Here is a 16,360-nt window from a genome sequence, read left to right on the forward strand (position 1 = left end):
TCATCTAAAAAAAAAAAAAAAAATCAAGATCAGGCTGTTTACCCTCACTGCTTTTATCCCTTCCCTGGAGATTGGTATGCAGCACTCAGTTTACAAGACACTTACTTCCACGTTGCGATAAATTCCTGACAGGAAGTACCTTTGATTCTTAGCAGACATCAATCATTACCAGTATGCAATGCTTCCCTTCGAACTGTCATCAGCTCCAAGGGTCTTCAAGTGCATGGCAGTTGTAGCAGCCCATCTCTAGTGCTGGGGTGTTCAGATATTTTCTTACCATGATGATTGGCTAGTTCGTGGAGCATCAAGCGACCAGGTCCAAAACAGCATTCTAATCAGGCAGTTGTTCTCCCATCTGGGTCTGAAACTAAATTTGGACAAATCACAATTATAATCAACGCATATCCTTCATAGGAGCAGACTTTAATGCCAGGACAGCCAAGTTTTATCTTCCACATAAAAGATATCAGTCTTTAGCCTTCCTTTCCAAAACCCTGAATTCCTCCTACCCAATGACAACAGTGTATGCCTGCCTTCAGCTCTGGGCCACATGGCCTCATGCATGTATGTAACTCTGCATGCCAGAATTCACCTTACCTATCTGCAGGCCTGGCTCCATTCAATATATAGTCCTTCCCAGAACCCTCTGGACATACGGATTTGCGTACCTGCTGTGAGTGCTTCAGTCTATCGTTTGGTTGTTGGATCCCCACAATGAGTGCAAGATTATTCTATTCTTGTCCCCAGAACTGACTATGACTCTGATAACAGATGCATCTGCCGAAGGTTGGAGAGCCCATCTCGGTCAACTCTGGACACAAACTCTTTGGTCACTCCGGGAAGTTTCACTCCACATAGATGTGTAGAGCTACAAGCTATTCATTTGCCTACAAGATGTTTATGTCCACCATCGAGAACCAGGTGATACAAGATTTTACATACAGCACCATCGCCATATTTTAGCTGAAGAAGCAGGGAGGTAGAAGATTGTCCCAACTGTGCCAGGAGGCTATGCTCCTATGGAATTTATGCATTCATCATGATGTTTCCCTAGAGGCCTTTCACCATCCAGGATTAAGAAACACACTTGCAGATTCCTTCATAGACCAACATAAGTGGTCAATCAGGAAAGACGTTCTCTTCCAGATTTTTTCACCAGTAACACATTTGTTTTTAACCAACCTGAACAACAAGTGTATGAGATTTTGCTTCAGGATGGGCTGCAACCCAGATTCCAACCCAGATTCTGTTCTTTTTCCATGGTCCAGTTGTCTTCTATGTGCATTCCCTTCAATTTCTCTTATTCCGAGAGTATTCAGAAAACTGAAAAGTAACTTCAGTCTTGATGCACCAGCATGTCCAAGATAGCATTGGTTCACAGCCCTTCATCAGCTCTCTGTTTGACCTCCGTTAACTTTGCCTCTAGTTGAGGATCTGTTGTCTCAGAACCAAGGTAAGTCTCTACATCCAAACCTCCAATCTCTCGATCTCATGACATGGATGATCTCTGGTTGAATTCTCATGAGAAATTGTGCTCTTAAGAGGTTCAGACCATCTTTGTGAACAGCAAAAAGGAATTCACTAGAGCCACATATGCAGGAAAATGAAAGAGGTTTTTGATTTGGGCACAATCTTAACATTTATCACCCCTTCACACAGAGGCTACATATGTACTGGCGTACTTGTTGCTCCAAAATGGTCAGGCTTTCAGTTAGTTCTGTGAGAGTTTGCCTGCTTCTGTTTCTTCACTATATCCACCAGTAGATGGGGGTTCCATTTTCTCTAACCCTCTCATTTCTTGCTTTTAGAATCATAGAATATTAGGGTTGGAAGGGACCTCAAGAGGTCATCTAGTCCAATCCCCTGCTCAAAGCAAGACCAATACCCAACTAAATCATCCCAGCCAGGACTTTGTCAAGCCTGACCTTAAAAACTTCAAAGGAAGGAGATTCCACCTCCTCCCTAGGTAACGCATTCCAGTGCTTCACCACCCTCCTAGTGAAAAAGTTTTTCCTAATATCCAACCTAAACCTCTCCCACTGCAACTTGAGACCATTACTCCTTGTTCTGTCATCTGCTACCACTGAGAACAGTCTAGAGCCATCCTCTTTGGAACCCCCTTTCAGGTAGTTGAAAGCAGCTGTCAAATCCCCCCTCATTCTTCTCTTCTGCAGACTAAACAATCCCAGTTCCCTCAGCCTCTCCTCATAAGTCATGTGTTCCAGTCCCCTAATCATTTTTGTTGCTCTCCGCTGAACGCTTTCCAATTTTTTCACATCCTTCTTGTAGAGTGGGGCCCAAAACTGGACACAGTACTCCACATGAGGCCTCACCAATGTCGGATAGAAGTGAACGATCACGTCCCTCGATCTGCAGGCAATGCCCCTACTTTTATACAGCCCAAAATGCCATTGGCCTTCTTGGCAACAAGGGCACACTGTTGACTCATATCCAGCTTCTCGTCCACTGTAACCCCTAGGTCCTTTTCTGCAGAACTGCTGCCTAGCCATTCGGTCCCTAGTCTGTAGCGGTGCATGGGATCCCTGAGCGCGGGGCCAGCAGCCGGGATCCCCCCTAGTTCTCCAGTAAAACGTTTAACCGATAGAATTTTAATCAGCTACATGAGTAGGATTTTTACATGCTATGTACATCTCTAGTAAACATCAGTTAAAAATTGTATGTTTGTTATAAAATTTAAAAAGTTTTTTAAATTAAGAAAACTGGGCATAGCAGTTTTCTGAAAGAACTTGTAATTCAGAAGCTATTTTGGTATTCTCAGTCCTTGCATAATAGAGATGACTGAACTAATCCATATGTGAATACAGCACTGTTCCTTAGTATGCCAAGGAAAGTTACCAAAGAGTTGTGGAAATACGCCTTCAGAAGAAAAATGTTTTGTACAAAGAGCCACAGCCTGTCTTCACTTCCAAGCCCAAGAACAGCTAGTGTTGCAATCAACCAAACAGAAGCTTAAAGCATATGATGAAAAAAACAGCAATAAAATTTCTCTTACTGTATATTGCTTCGGTCAGAAGTGCATTCACCAATCCAGAATCTGGATTGATAGAGGAGCTCTGCTTACTGGCACATGCACAGAGGCAGCTTTTTGACATTCCCCCCTCCCCCCTTTTCCTTCCCCAGCTGGAAAGATTCCTGCTGAGGGGTGCTAGTCTAGTGGCATGGGCTGGGAGGCACCTTCAAAGTTTTTGTGAATAATACTGGAAAAGCTTAGGGTACAATTCTTGCCCCACTAAAGGCAAGGAAAGCTTTTCATTGACTAAAGTGGGGGCAGGATTTCAGTTTAGTCTTGTTTAAAGTAATGGGGAGAGCAGCTGGCTTGGACATAATTTTTTTGAAAGGTCTATTCAGTGTTTACCCTCCTATGCCTGATCCTGTACCTGTATGAGATCTCAGTCTAGTCCTCTCCAAATTCATAAGCCCCTACCCCCCTTCCCCCCTTGAGTCTCTGGCTACCACCTCATTACCGTTACAGTGTATGACAGTAGCCTTTCTGGTGGCAGTCACTTCTGCTAAGAGGGTTGTAGAACATCATCATTTTCTTGCTGATCCTCTTTTCATGGACTTCCATTAAGACAGTTTCCTTTAGATCACACCCTAAGGTCGTGTCAGCTTTCCATTTGAGTCAATCTATTCATTTGCCAGAGTTTTTCCTGAAACCTCTCTTTTAAAGCTGAGAACACTTTGTACATTGGATGTTCGTAGAGCTTTGGTGTTCTACTTGGATTTCACTAGAGTTCTCCCAGGCTTTTCACAGCTTATGCTGAGCAAGTTAAGGGTCAATCAGTGTCAACTGAGTGAATCTCACATTGCATTTTTGACTGCATTAATTTCTACTGCAATCTTGCTGAAGTCTCTCCTCCACCAGGAATAACTTCACTCCATGTCTACTTCATCAACATTTCTGAGCAGTGTTGCATTTGCTGATGTCTACAAGGCAGCAATGTGATTGTCTGTCCATATTTTTTGTGCTCATTACACCATCTCTCAAGCGTCTCGTGACAATGCCAACTTTGGCAAGCCAATGTTGCAATCTCTGTTCAGATGATCTGAAGTCCCTCCACCTGTAAGGGAACTGCTTATGCATCACCTGTAGTGGAATGTATATGTGCACAATCACACAAAAGAGAAAAAACAATTCTTCTTTGAGATGTGTTGTGCACATATACATTCTAGGACCCTGCCACTTTCTCTGCTACTTTGGACATTCTGTTCCTTCACATTGTTGTACAAAGAGGGAGGCAGTAGCCATACCTGTTTCATGCCCTTGCCCTAGAGCATGAGGAGAGCAGAGCACGTGCTCCACCTGGTGATACTCCTCACAAAAGTCTGACTCAAGTGCACTGGGTGCACAAACACATGCAGTGTATATAGGCACAATACATTTCAAAAAACAACAGTTACTGTATTGGTAAGCTACCATTTTTTTTTTTTGGATGGTGAGATTGTGCACTATATAAGCCATTTACATCATTTAGTTTATCTGCATGCTGTAAAACTAATTATTTTAACTGATATTTGATAGCTACTTCTCATCTGGGAGATGATAGCTATCTAATAACTTCATAATTAATAAAGCCATTTCATATGTGAAAGGGAATTTTTTATAGTGTAATAGGCTTTTTTAAAGATGTATATGTACCCTTGTGACAGAAACCCTTATTTATTACCAAATATAACATTCTCCTGTACCTAGTTTCATTCAGCACTCTGAAGACCCAATTGTATTGATATTCTATATTGGATGTAGAAAATAAGCAAACTAATTTTTAGGGAATTTCCTTTAATATTGTGTACTTTTTTTTTTTTAAGGTTGAGTGACCCATGCTCAAGCAGATGGGATGAAAGAAGTTTGTCCCAGCGATCAAGGTCTTGGTCACATAATGGCTATTCTGATCTCAGTACTCTGAGGTATACCAGCCACCACAAAAAGCACCGAAAAGAGAAAAAGAAGACAAAACACAGAAAGAAAGCCAAAAAGCAAAAGCATTTCAAGAAACATAAACAAACTAAAAAAAAGAGACCCTCACCCTCATCAGAGGTAGAATCCTCTCGTTCTTCTATCAGGAGGACAAAGTCATCTCGGGATCGTGAGAGGAGGTCTCCTTCTTCCTCATTATCTTCTAGACGTTCATCCAGAAGAGACTGGTCTAAATCTGACAAAGATGACCGGAGTTCATCAACTCTGTCAAGCAGAGACTCTCGATCATATTACAGGTCCAGGTGTAGATCCAGATCTAGATCAAGATCAAGGTCTTATTCCAGAAGAAGTTCTAGATCAAGAACAGCATCTAAACTGTCTCATTCTCGAAGCAGATCAAGATCTAGCACTAACTCCAGGCACCACAGGACAGTTTCAAATTCACCACGAAATACTACGGCAGAATTGAATGAAAATAAGCCAAACAAGACTGAACCTGTAAGAGCAGTAATACCACAGAGTGATAAAGTTGTAGTACAGCCTGTTGTAGCTGAAAATATTCCAGTTATACCTTTAAGTGACAGTCCTCCACCTTCTAGGTGGAAACCTGGACAAAAGCCCTGGAAACCATCCTATGAGCGAATTCAGGAAATGAAAGCTAAAACAACCCATGTAATGCCTACCCAAAGTAGCTACAATTTAACAAATATTAAAGAAGTTAATCCTTCCTCCTCCTCCTCCCATAAGCGACAAAAGAGTTCAGATAGTGATCGAAGTGATTATTCAAGGTCTCGTAGTGAGAGAAGTTCGGATAGTTGGCTAAGATCAAGGAGCAGGTCTTCCCGAAGCAGATCCTACTCTAGATCTTATTCAAGATCAAGGAGTCCATCTAGTTCAAGATCAAGATCTCGGTCAACTGGCAGATCTCAGTCACCAAATAGATACCGCAGTGACCAGTCAGGTTATAGTGGGTCATCATCTTATTACTCTCTTAGTGATGACGATAGACATGGAAGCAAAAGGAAATCTGAATCCAGTGAGCAAAATTTCCAATCATTGAAGAAAAGGCAAGAGAGTAGCTCTGAAAGTAGCACAGTTGTCAGGAAGAGTAAAACCTATGATGAGTCTTCTCAAGGACGAAAAGAGAGTGAGAGAAGATCATCTTTAGACTTTTCTACAGATAGCGAGCATTCTGTTAAAATACAGCCAGTCCAGGAAAAAGGAGGACATTCTCAACCAGAAGGAGACAACCAGAAAGAGAATAAAAACAATTTGACTGCTGACAGAAGTGAGGAGAAATCTAAGTCTGAATGGGACAGTGACCATTCAAAAAAGAAATCTTCGAGGGAGAAAACTTCTGAACAGCATAGAAGTGGTTCAAAGACAAAAAGAAAGACTTATTCAGGCAGTAAATGGGACTCGGAATCAAATTCAGAAAGAGGCGAGACTAGAAATAGTAGAGAAGATTCTAGGCCCTCATCCAGTAAAGAGGAAGGTGAGGCCACATCAGGATCTGATACAGCGCTCAGTCTTACCAAAAGCAGGGTGAAAACTAAATCAAATTCTTCAGAAGGTTTTCTGGATTCTTCTGACCATACTTGGAAAACAAACAAGCAACAGTCCTCCTCTTCTGCATCTGAGAATTCCCACTCCAGTTTGGCAAATATTAAAGGAAAGTCAAAAAAACACAAACATGGGTCCAAAAAGAACCTCAAAAAGTCACATTCCAAAAAAGCCAAAGAGAAATCAAAGGATAAAAAAGAGAAGAAGCATAAGGTTCAGAAACAAAAAGAGCTTTTTCACTGGCAGCCTCCACTGGAGTTTGGGGAGGAGGAAGATGAGGACATGAATGAAAAGCCTGTTACCAGAGATGATAAAAAACAAAAGCAACTTACCAGGGACAGTAAAGATAAAAACCAAAAAGCTTATGAAAACAACAAAATGTGCAAAGATAAAACTGGAAATGGTGAAAAGTCTTGTGAAGATGAGAACCTCTCAAATAAAAACACTACGTGCGATACATCGCCAGATCATAGTCACCTTAATAAAGACAACAGTGATCACAACTATTCAGCCAGTACATTAAATTCAGAAATAAATGTGGCTACTTCAAAGAAAGGTGTTAAACATAGTGAAGAAAGTAAACAAAATGGATCAGAGGATGTTATGCAGACAGATGATAACATGGAGATTTGTACTCCAGATCGTAACTCTCCTGGGAAGGTGGTTGTGGACGTTTTGTCTCCTGTCATCCTGAGTGCTAAATCTCAAAATTTAAATATTAATGCAAACAAAGATTTACAGAATGAGAACCCTGGACCAGATACAGCCAAACAAGGAAACCGTATTAAACAACTGATCAATGTTAAAGAAGTCAAAAAAATAGGAATACAAGACAGTAGCTCCGTCACCATGGTCGCTACTGTGGAAAACACTATGAAAACTGAAATAACTGAAAATATACAAAGCAGTATGATAGATAATAAATGGAAACCGTTACAGGGTGTAGGTAATCTACAATCTGCTACTACTAGTAGTGCTGCAGAAGTTACAAACAGTACGTCAGCACCTGACTCTAAGCCACAAGGTTTAAGAATAGAAATAAAAAGTAAAAATAAAGTGAGGCCCGGATCTCTGTTTGATGAAGTTAGAAAGACAGCACGGTTAAATCGGAGACCAAGGAACCAAGAGAGTTCAAGTGATGAACAGTCTCCTCCAAGTAGAGATGACAACAGCCAATCCAGGAGTCTAAGTAGGTCACGAAGTAAATCTGAATCTAAATCCAGACATCGAACAAGATCTCTATCCTACAGTCACTCAAGAAGTCGATCACGAAGTTCCACTTACTCATATAGGTTAGCAATTTGTTATGAATCTCTGTTTTAGTAATCTACAGTTTTACTTAAACAGTAAGCAAACAAATTTGAGATAAAAGTGCAAGTTCTGTGTTGACAGGATCTCTCATTTTCCAACAGTAATGTGCCTAACTAGAAACTAGCAATATATCTCTTCGCTAATTTTCAGTAAAGCATTTTATTTTTCAAGTTTATTTTGAAGTGTTAATTCTGTTTCCGTCACTATTCATTTTAATAATAATTCAGTATATGCTTTTCAAAGTTGTTTATCAATTATAGATCAAGAAGCTATACAAGAAGCCGAAGCAGAGGATGGTACAGTAGAGATCGGTCAAGAAGTCGAAGTAGATCTTACCACACTTACAAGAGTCATAGGTAAGGATACGATTTTGTCAGGAAGGTCACAGAAGTCATGGATTCTGTGACTTCAATGGATGTCAGTGACATCTTTGGCTTCAGCCCTGCATTTATCAGGCCCCTCTTCTCTTTTCCCACGCCCCTAGTCTGGAGTAGTGTGGCTTTCAGCTCTTTGCCCCCCTCTTGGAGTCTCGCGGCTGAAGCAGCTCTCAGCCCCACCCCCTGCAGCGGAGCTTGGGCTGTCAGTTCCCCACCCACCAGCAGGTCACAGGCTTCTGTGAATTTTTGTTTATTGCCCATGACCTGTCCATGACTTTGAAAAATTCCTGTGACAAAATCTTAACCTTAATCACAGGTAAGTTTCTGTGATCGAGATAAGAACGCCCTGAGTATGTGTTTATCACAAACTACAAATCAGACACATCCTAGTAAGTTAAATTACTTTTTTTGATGCTGAGTTGTAGCTATGCAAGTGCATCCTGGAAGCTAGCTACTCTGAAATATGTATGCTTTTTAAGAATAGAAACAGACTGTAACTGCTTATTTTTGAAGAATATGTTTAAATGTCATGCAGTGTGGACAAGGAATATCCAAGCAAGTCACTTAAAAATTTTTTCTAATTCAGTACTTGGTCTGAATTTAATTATTAAAATGTATTTCTTTGATTGTGTCACAGTCGAACTTATAGTAGAAGTCGATCCAGAAGCAGTTCATATGATCATCACGGTCGATCCAGGTATGGATTATGATACTACACAACCACTGGGAACAAAGTAATTTTTATAATGAGCAAATATATTAAGACAGTGATATTGTTCAAAGTACATCTTTATAGTAAGCCATAATATAGCAAACTTAATTTCCTGAAATTAAATCAGGTTGTTTTAAAAGAGGAAAAGAGCAATCAGAGTGTCCAGATATCACAGGCATGGGCATGGTATTAGGCCCTGAAAAGAATTTAATTGATTGGTGCCCTTTACTGCTGTTTTCTACTCTTTTGTCCTCCGTTTTAAATCCACCCCAAATTTTTCTGTTGTTTATTTTACAAGAGTATGGTCAAGGAGGGAAGTCAAGGCTTGATATTCTTGATACTTTGTGCAAAATTTGTAGACAGGTTTGTAAAATTCTTTATTTTGTTTTAAAATATATTGAATTATTTTTTAAAAGTAAACCACTTATTTGGGTAAACCACTGCGTTGTGAAGAAACTTTATACTCTTCCTGATAAACATTTTATTACATTTACAATTATTTTGGCTTATTTGCCAAATCTTTCAAGTAGTAATAGGAATGTAGCAACAAAAATCTTTCCTTATATAAATGTCATCACAAGAAACATCCAAAATTCTAATTTTTATCATTTTAGAAAAGAACTTTCCAAAGTCTTCAATTATTTTTTTCCTGTTAAAGTAGGTCATATACTTATGATAGTTACTATAGCAGAAGTCGAAGTAGAAGTCAGAGGAGTGACAGCTACCGCAGATCTCGAAGTTATGACAGACGGTCCAGGTACGTAATTTTTCAGTGCCACAACTTCATAAACTTAACTGTACACAATTAATTTCCTTAGGTGCTTTATTGGAAGTTTATAAGGAACAACCTTTCAACAGATGCAGTCTTTTTCAAGTATAAAATGTACTGTTACTAGCAAATTTGTTTTATGGTAAATTAAGAACCAGAAATATAAAAAGATAACACAAACACACACAATCCCTACTTCAAGAATTCAAAAGGAAAGAGGAGCACAGAGGAATTTAAGAGAAGAGATAAATCATTGTACTATTATATGTAATCCAGTGTGTGTATGTGTGGGTATGTTCATCTCTACACATGCATATACATATTTTTTAAAAATCTGTCACTTAATTCCCATTGGCTAAATCAGGAATAGTAATTGCAGGATTTAAATTTAACCATGCTTGTGCTTAAACGCCATAGGTATAAAGGACTGAAAACTACCCTGAGTGTCAAGATTCTACTGGATGGTAGATCTTCTTTTTTAGCTAGACCTCAGTGTCAATACAAAAAACTTGTGAATGGGAGATGAAAAATAACTATGCTAACAGGAATGACAATCGAAATGATGCTTCCTGCAATGTAATTACAGCTACAATTAAAGTAACTGTGAGTGTAATTACAGTTACACTTCTATAGACTTCGGCTACATTCTTCACAGTCCAATTGCTGTTAAAGGTGACATTCCTAGCACATGTTTAAAAAAGAACCGTTGTCTACAAGCCTAGTGCTTTGCTGGTATTGCTGTCTGTATTGTGTGGTCCATGGTATAAATTTGGGACTATATAGCACCCTCAATCCACAATGGAATTCCTTGGGAGGTTTGCACAAAGATCAAGGGTGGAATATGATCTTTTGGTAGTAACTTAAGTTTTAGTTGTTCTCTCAACCAGCATCACTTGGTGGGAAAATGTGTCAGTGTTTAGCATTATCACTGTTTCTCTTCTTTCTGCATTCTCCTTTCATTTTCATTCCCCAATTTTCTTGTTTCCTCTGTATTTCTCTACTTGTAACAATTCCGTTTCTAGCCTGTGGACATTACTCCCACCCCTTCCCCATCCCATCCATTGGTGACATAGGGCTTGTCTACACGGTGCAGTAATGCACACCAGTGAGGTATGAATTCTAACATTCACCAGTGTGTTGCATGCTAACTGGCCTGTGTAGACCCTGCTGGTGTGAGCTCAAAGTTTCCTACTGTGCACTAGAGAACTTTTAGTGCACATCAACAGGGTCTACCTCAGTCAGTTAGTGCACAACACTAGAATTGACACCCCACTGGTGTGCATTACCACACTGTTAAAGTTAAGTTTCATTATGCATTAATGTTGACATCCTCATGAGGATAATGGAGAGTGGGAAGTAGACCCCTCTGAATCATTGTTTCAGGCTGCCTGCAAACATCAGGAAGACAACATTGGATCAGGATACATTTACTTGCATTTGGAAGGTTTTCTTCACAACCAAAAGGGCCAAAAAAGAACATCAAGCAAGTTGCATCCTGGCCACTGGCCAAGTATTCAACACTTCTGGTTTATATAGCCCGGAAGTGCCTATTCTCATTTTGATATGCTGATATTTCCAAAACCTAGTTTTATCATTTCAGGGGGCCCAGTCTTGCAAACCCCTACTCACTTGTTGATTTGATACTGCTCACATGAGGTAAGGGTTTTGCAGGATTAGGCCCTTGGAGAAAACACAAGTAAAAGAACTGTAAGGATCCATTCAAAAAGACTCTGCCTGTTCAGCCTGTGCTAGCTCACTGAACTGAAGCAAAACAAAATATATTTTTTAGTTCTGCTTCCAAAATTTAGTTACTGTGCGTGATATCCTGGCCACACTGAAGTTAATGGCAAATGCCCTGTTGACCTCACCGCAAACAGGATTTCACTGTGGAAATTTAGCAACGTTTTGGATGTAACAAATAGGCTTAGAAATGATGAAGCTCTATCAAAATGATCACATTTTCAATGGAATCATAGAAGATTAGAGTTGGAAGAGACCTCAGGAGGTCATCTAGTCCAACCCCCTGCTCAAAGCAGGACCAACCCCAACTAAATCATCCCAGCCAGGGTTTTGTCAAGCTGGGCCTTAAAAACCTCTAAGGATGGGGATTCTACCACCTCCTTAGGTAACCCGTTCCAATGCTTCACCACCGTCCGAGTGAAATAGTGTTTCCTAATATCCAATCTCGACCTCCCCCACTTCAACTTGAGACCATTGCTCCTTGTTCTGTCATCTGCCACCACTGAGAACAGCCAAGCTCCATCCTCTTTGGAACCCCCCTTCAGATACTTGAAGGCTGCTATCAAATCTCCCCCTTGCTCTTGTTTTCTGCAGACTAAATAAGCCCAGTTCCTTCAGCCTCTCCTGGTAAGTCATGTGCCCCAGCCCCCTAATAATTTTTGTTGCCCTCCGCTGGACTCTCTCTAGTTTGTCCACATCCTTTCTGTAATGGGGGCCCAAAACTGGATGCAGTATTCCAGATGTGGCCTCACAAGTGCCGAATAGAGGGGAATAATCACTTCCCTTGATCTACTGGCAGTCCTCCTACGAATGCAGTCCAATATGCCGCTAGCCTTCTTGAACACAAGGGCACTTGTTTTGACTCGTATCCAGCTTCTCATCCACTGTAATCCCCAGGTCCTTTTCTGAAGAACTGCCGTGTAGCCAGTCAGTCCCCAGCCTGTAACAGTGCATGGGATTCTTCTGTCCTAAGTGCAGGACTCTGCACTTGTCCTTTGTGGAACCTCATCAGATTTCTTTTGGCCCAATCCTCTAATTTGCCTACGTCCCTCTGTATCCTATACCTTCCCCCGTATCTACCACTCCTCCCAGTTTAGTGTAATTTGCAAACTTGCTGAGGGTGCAATCCATCCTATCATCCAGATCATTAATTAAAATGTTGAACAAAACAGGCCCCAGTACCAACCCATGGGACACTTCGCTTGATACCAGCTGCCAACTAGACATCGAGCCGTTGATCACTACCCGTTGAGCCCAACAATCTAGCCAGGTTTCTATCCACCTTATAGTCCATTCATCCAATCCATACTTTTTTAACTTGCTGGCAAGAATACTGTGGGAGATCATATCAAAAGCTTTGCTAAAGTCAAGATCTATCATGTCCACCTCTTTCCCAATATCCACAGAGCTAATTATCTCATCATAGAAGGCAATCAGGTTGGTCAGGCATGACTTGCCCTTGGTGAATCCATGTTGACTGTTCCTGATCACCTTCCTCTCCTCCAAGTGCTTCAGAATGGATATACATTGTGTTCCTGTAGAAGTTTCCAGAGATGATTTTTTTCTCCTCACCTACACTCATCTCCTAAGATTTGGATTGCCACAGTTTTGAACTTGAAACAAAAAGATTGAAATCTGATTTGTAAGGAGTTTTAATCTTTTTTCTTTTCTTTTTTTTAAATTGTAGGTCTTATGGCTCTGACAGTGAAAGTGATCGCAGTTACTCTAACAACCGAAGCCCCAGTGAAAGCAGCAGATCTAGCTGAAAATGTCTCCTGAGCAATGTAGATTGTATTTAGTAATTCTATGTAAATGTTGTAATACCTTTGTTCTGTCAGTGTCACAAGTGAAAGTGAAGGATGTTTACTGAGTGAGGTGAAACTTCCTTATTAGCAGTGGATTCATTTGACTAGCTGCATTGAGGAATGGACATTTTGAGCACAACTCACTAAGGTTTTGGGTTTTTTCCCTTATGCCAAATGCTACTGTAACAAACTATGAAGACTAACTTTATTTGATTGAATCACATTTTCCAAGCCATGAAATTACATTTATATACATTTGCTGTTATTCCTTTTCTGAGTGCAGCAATCTGTACTGTCTCAAAATATCCCTATAAATACCGGAGGGCTCTCAGCCTATTATTTTGAAATAAATGCTGATAACTATAAAACTTTGAAGAAAAATATTTGTAAAGGCTGCCATCTGTATATTTTATTAAAATGCTAATTTTTAAAAGCTGGCTGTCAGTTCAGTGGTGTCTTGTACATACTTCTTATAAACATAGATTTGATTAACAGTAGCAAGGTGATGAAAACAGACTGCCACACTGTCTTAACACTCAACCCGTTTGTACCTTGCTATTGCAGAGGTATGAGGAAACGGGTGAGATATTGTATACCATGCCGATTGTAATAATTAGGCACAATGTGCAAAGAAAAGGGTGATGAATCAGAGTTCATTCTTAATATCCAACTTGTTGTCTAAGAACTTAAATGTTTTTAAGTGATTTTCTTTGTGATAATTAGCCCAATGTTTAAGACCCCAGGAAAAAAATTGCTTCTAGGCAGTCCTATTTCAATTCATGCTGCTGTGCGTGGAGCACATCAGTTTGTCTTTGAAGTTGAACATTATAAATCTTTGAGTCACATTACGAGTCCATGAAAATAGACATGAAAATTAGTTTTGACAGATTAAATCATAATGGCCCATTCCAAAATGTTTGTGGGTAAAACATTGTCTTCTAAGTTAGGATGTATCTCTTCTATCTTCGGGAGATATCATTGTGTGGTTCTTGGACTATTTATTAATCTGTAATATGGCATTGCTATAAAAGTGATATGCTTAATAAAAAGTATCCACAGTACTTTGGAAGTTTAATACCAAAAGTAAGTCCACATTATGGACAAGTGGTTTGCAAAAGTTGTGTTGAATAATTTTTGCGAAACTCTGGTTCAACTGATTTAAAATTACTTGTAAATAAATACATTTTTCATTGTTTAAGAATTTGTATACTAAGAAATGATTTTTTTTATTGAAATGGCAGTAATAAACTCTGGGTTTATAATGGAAAAGCTGACAAATATAGCTTTAGCAGTGCTAATGAGTACTGCAATGTACTATAGTAGCTTGCTTTATTAACTTTCTGTAATATTTTGAGATTGTTTACTTTTCTCAAATGTTTTGCAATAGTGAAAATTATTTTTTTTGTATCTCATCAGGAGCTTTGAACTGTAAAAAGTTGTCTTTTTTTCTTAGTTAATACAATAATTTTTGATAGTATTAAATTACTAAAAATTAGTCTTCAGGCGCTCAACTGAAACATGCAAAGGAAATTCAAAAAGAAGCTTGAAAATTGAATGTCATACTCCACTTACCCTCTGTGCATAGATAAGAGGGGGCATTTAGTTTGCAAGGTCCTGGGATACCTAGAACTGAACTAATTGAGATCTGAATATCCAGTTTTCAAACATAGGATCAAATCAGGTTCTTAATCCCAAAAGTTAGGATTAAACCCTTCTAACACTTATGGTAGCTTTAAAAGAAAAAGCACACCCACAATCTTTTAAATCCATATTTTGTAAGTTCTTGAAATATACATTCAACTGAAGCTAAAAATAGTTGTGTTCTAGCAGGTCATGCAGGTTTACAGAAATTTTTCTAATAAAGTTGCAACCTGCTAATCAGAATCATGAATGAATATGTCATTGCTAACTCAAAACAACAATGTTATTTGGTGCAGATCCATCATTTTAAATGCAAAAGTAAGTGAATATGTCACCTTATTTGCAAGGGATTAATTCATATTAAATTTTCACTTTATTTTGAGTGCTAAACATGAAATAAGGCATCCAAAATCTTAAACACTGCCATATCACATGGGGTAAAAACAAAAAGTGTTCCCAGGCTATAACTTTTGTCACGTTTCACGCTAGAGTTGACTTTTAAAGCTAGAAAAATGGGGTGCAGTAGAAATACTGTCAACTAATAATTATACCAGTCCAAAGCATACTGCTAGAACGTTATATTTTTATGGTTCACATCAGCAATTGTCAGCTTTATAAAGGGATTCACTCTGTATTTTAGGATTTTTATTTTAAATATGGTATTACGTCGAATTGTCCTAATAGAAAATGCACTATTGAGCGTTTTTATAATGTTCTGTTTACTTACTGCAAATTTGTTATTCAGAAGCAGGTGGTGGTCAAAAATATCAATAGAATTTTTGTACATATATGCAAACACTGATTTCTTTACATTTGAAAAAATTCCTCTAGTACTTAAGAGGGGAACTTAAAGAAATTAAACGTATACTTCAAGTTCTATATCCATCTGTGTGGTTTTTTCTCTCTAAAAGACTACAAGTTGTCTTTTCTCTTCCTGATCTATATAGGAAAGGATTCTTACATCTGTGTAGTGAATTTACATAATAACTGCATGAGGAACAAATATTTTGAAAAGTTTTGAAGTGAGGAAGTGTAAGTGTATGTAAGGGAGCAGTATGACTGCTCAGAGCTCCGGTACGAAACTGCAGAAAAACCTGAGTGTCTCTGGATTAAGTTTAGAAGTGTGTGCAACAAGACTGATGTAGTGGTGGGAGTCTGCTATAGACCACCGGACCAGGGGGATGAGGTAGATGAGGCTTTCTTCCGGCAGCTCACGGAAGCTACTGGATCGCATGCCCTGATTCTCATGGGTGACTTTAATTTTCCTGATATCTGCTGGGAGAGCAATACAGCGGTGCATAGACAATCCAGGAAGTTTTTGGAAAGCATAGGGGACAATTTCCTGGCGCAAGTGCTAGAGGAGCCAACTAGGGGGGGCGCTTTTCTTGACCTGCTGCTCACAAACCGGGTAGAATTAGTGGGGGAAGCAAAAGTGGATGGGAATCTGGGAGGCAGTGACCATGAGTTGGTTGAGTTCAGGATCCTGACACAGGGAAGAAAGGT

At 39.4% G+C, this 16,360-nt stretch overlaps 1 protein-coding gene across 12 annotated transcripts in view; it reads left to right on the forward strand.

Moving 5' to 3' along the window:
* Positions 1-15,736, forward strand: part of NKTR (natural killer cell triggering receptor) — an 82,943-nt gene extending 67,207 nt beyond the window's left edge. For 10 of the 12 annotated variants that reach the window (XM_048837416.2, XM_048837417.2, XM_048837421.2 and 7 more), the window contains 5 exons: positions 4,831-7,794; positions 8,074-8,169; positions 8,828-8,887; positions 9,561-9,659; positions 13,099-15,736. In XM_048837416.2, coding sequence (XP_048693373.1) covers positions 4,831-7,794; positions 8,074-8,169; positions 8,828-8,887; positions 9,561-9,659; positions 13,099-13,177 — 3,298 coding nt within the window. In that variant the 3' untranslated portion in view covers positions 13,178-15,736. The remainder of the gene's footprint in view (positions 1-4,830; positions 7,795-8,073; positions 8,170-8,827; positions 8,888-9,560; positions 9,660-13,098) is intronic. The other 2 variants (XM_048837418.2, XM_048837419.2) reach the window with 1 other exon arrangement.
* The last annotated feature ends 624 nt before the right edge of the window (positions 15,737-16,360 follow it).

This window comes from Caretta caretta, chromosome 2, assembly GCF_965140235.1.
Source record: "Caretta caretta isolate rCarCar2 chromosome 2, rCarCar1.hap1, whole genome shotgun sequence".
Taxonomy (NCBI): domain Eukaryota; kingdom Metazoa; phylum Chordata; order Testudines; family Cheloniidae; genus Caretta; species Caretta caretta.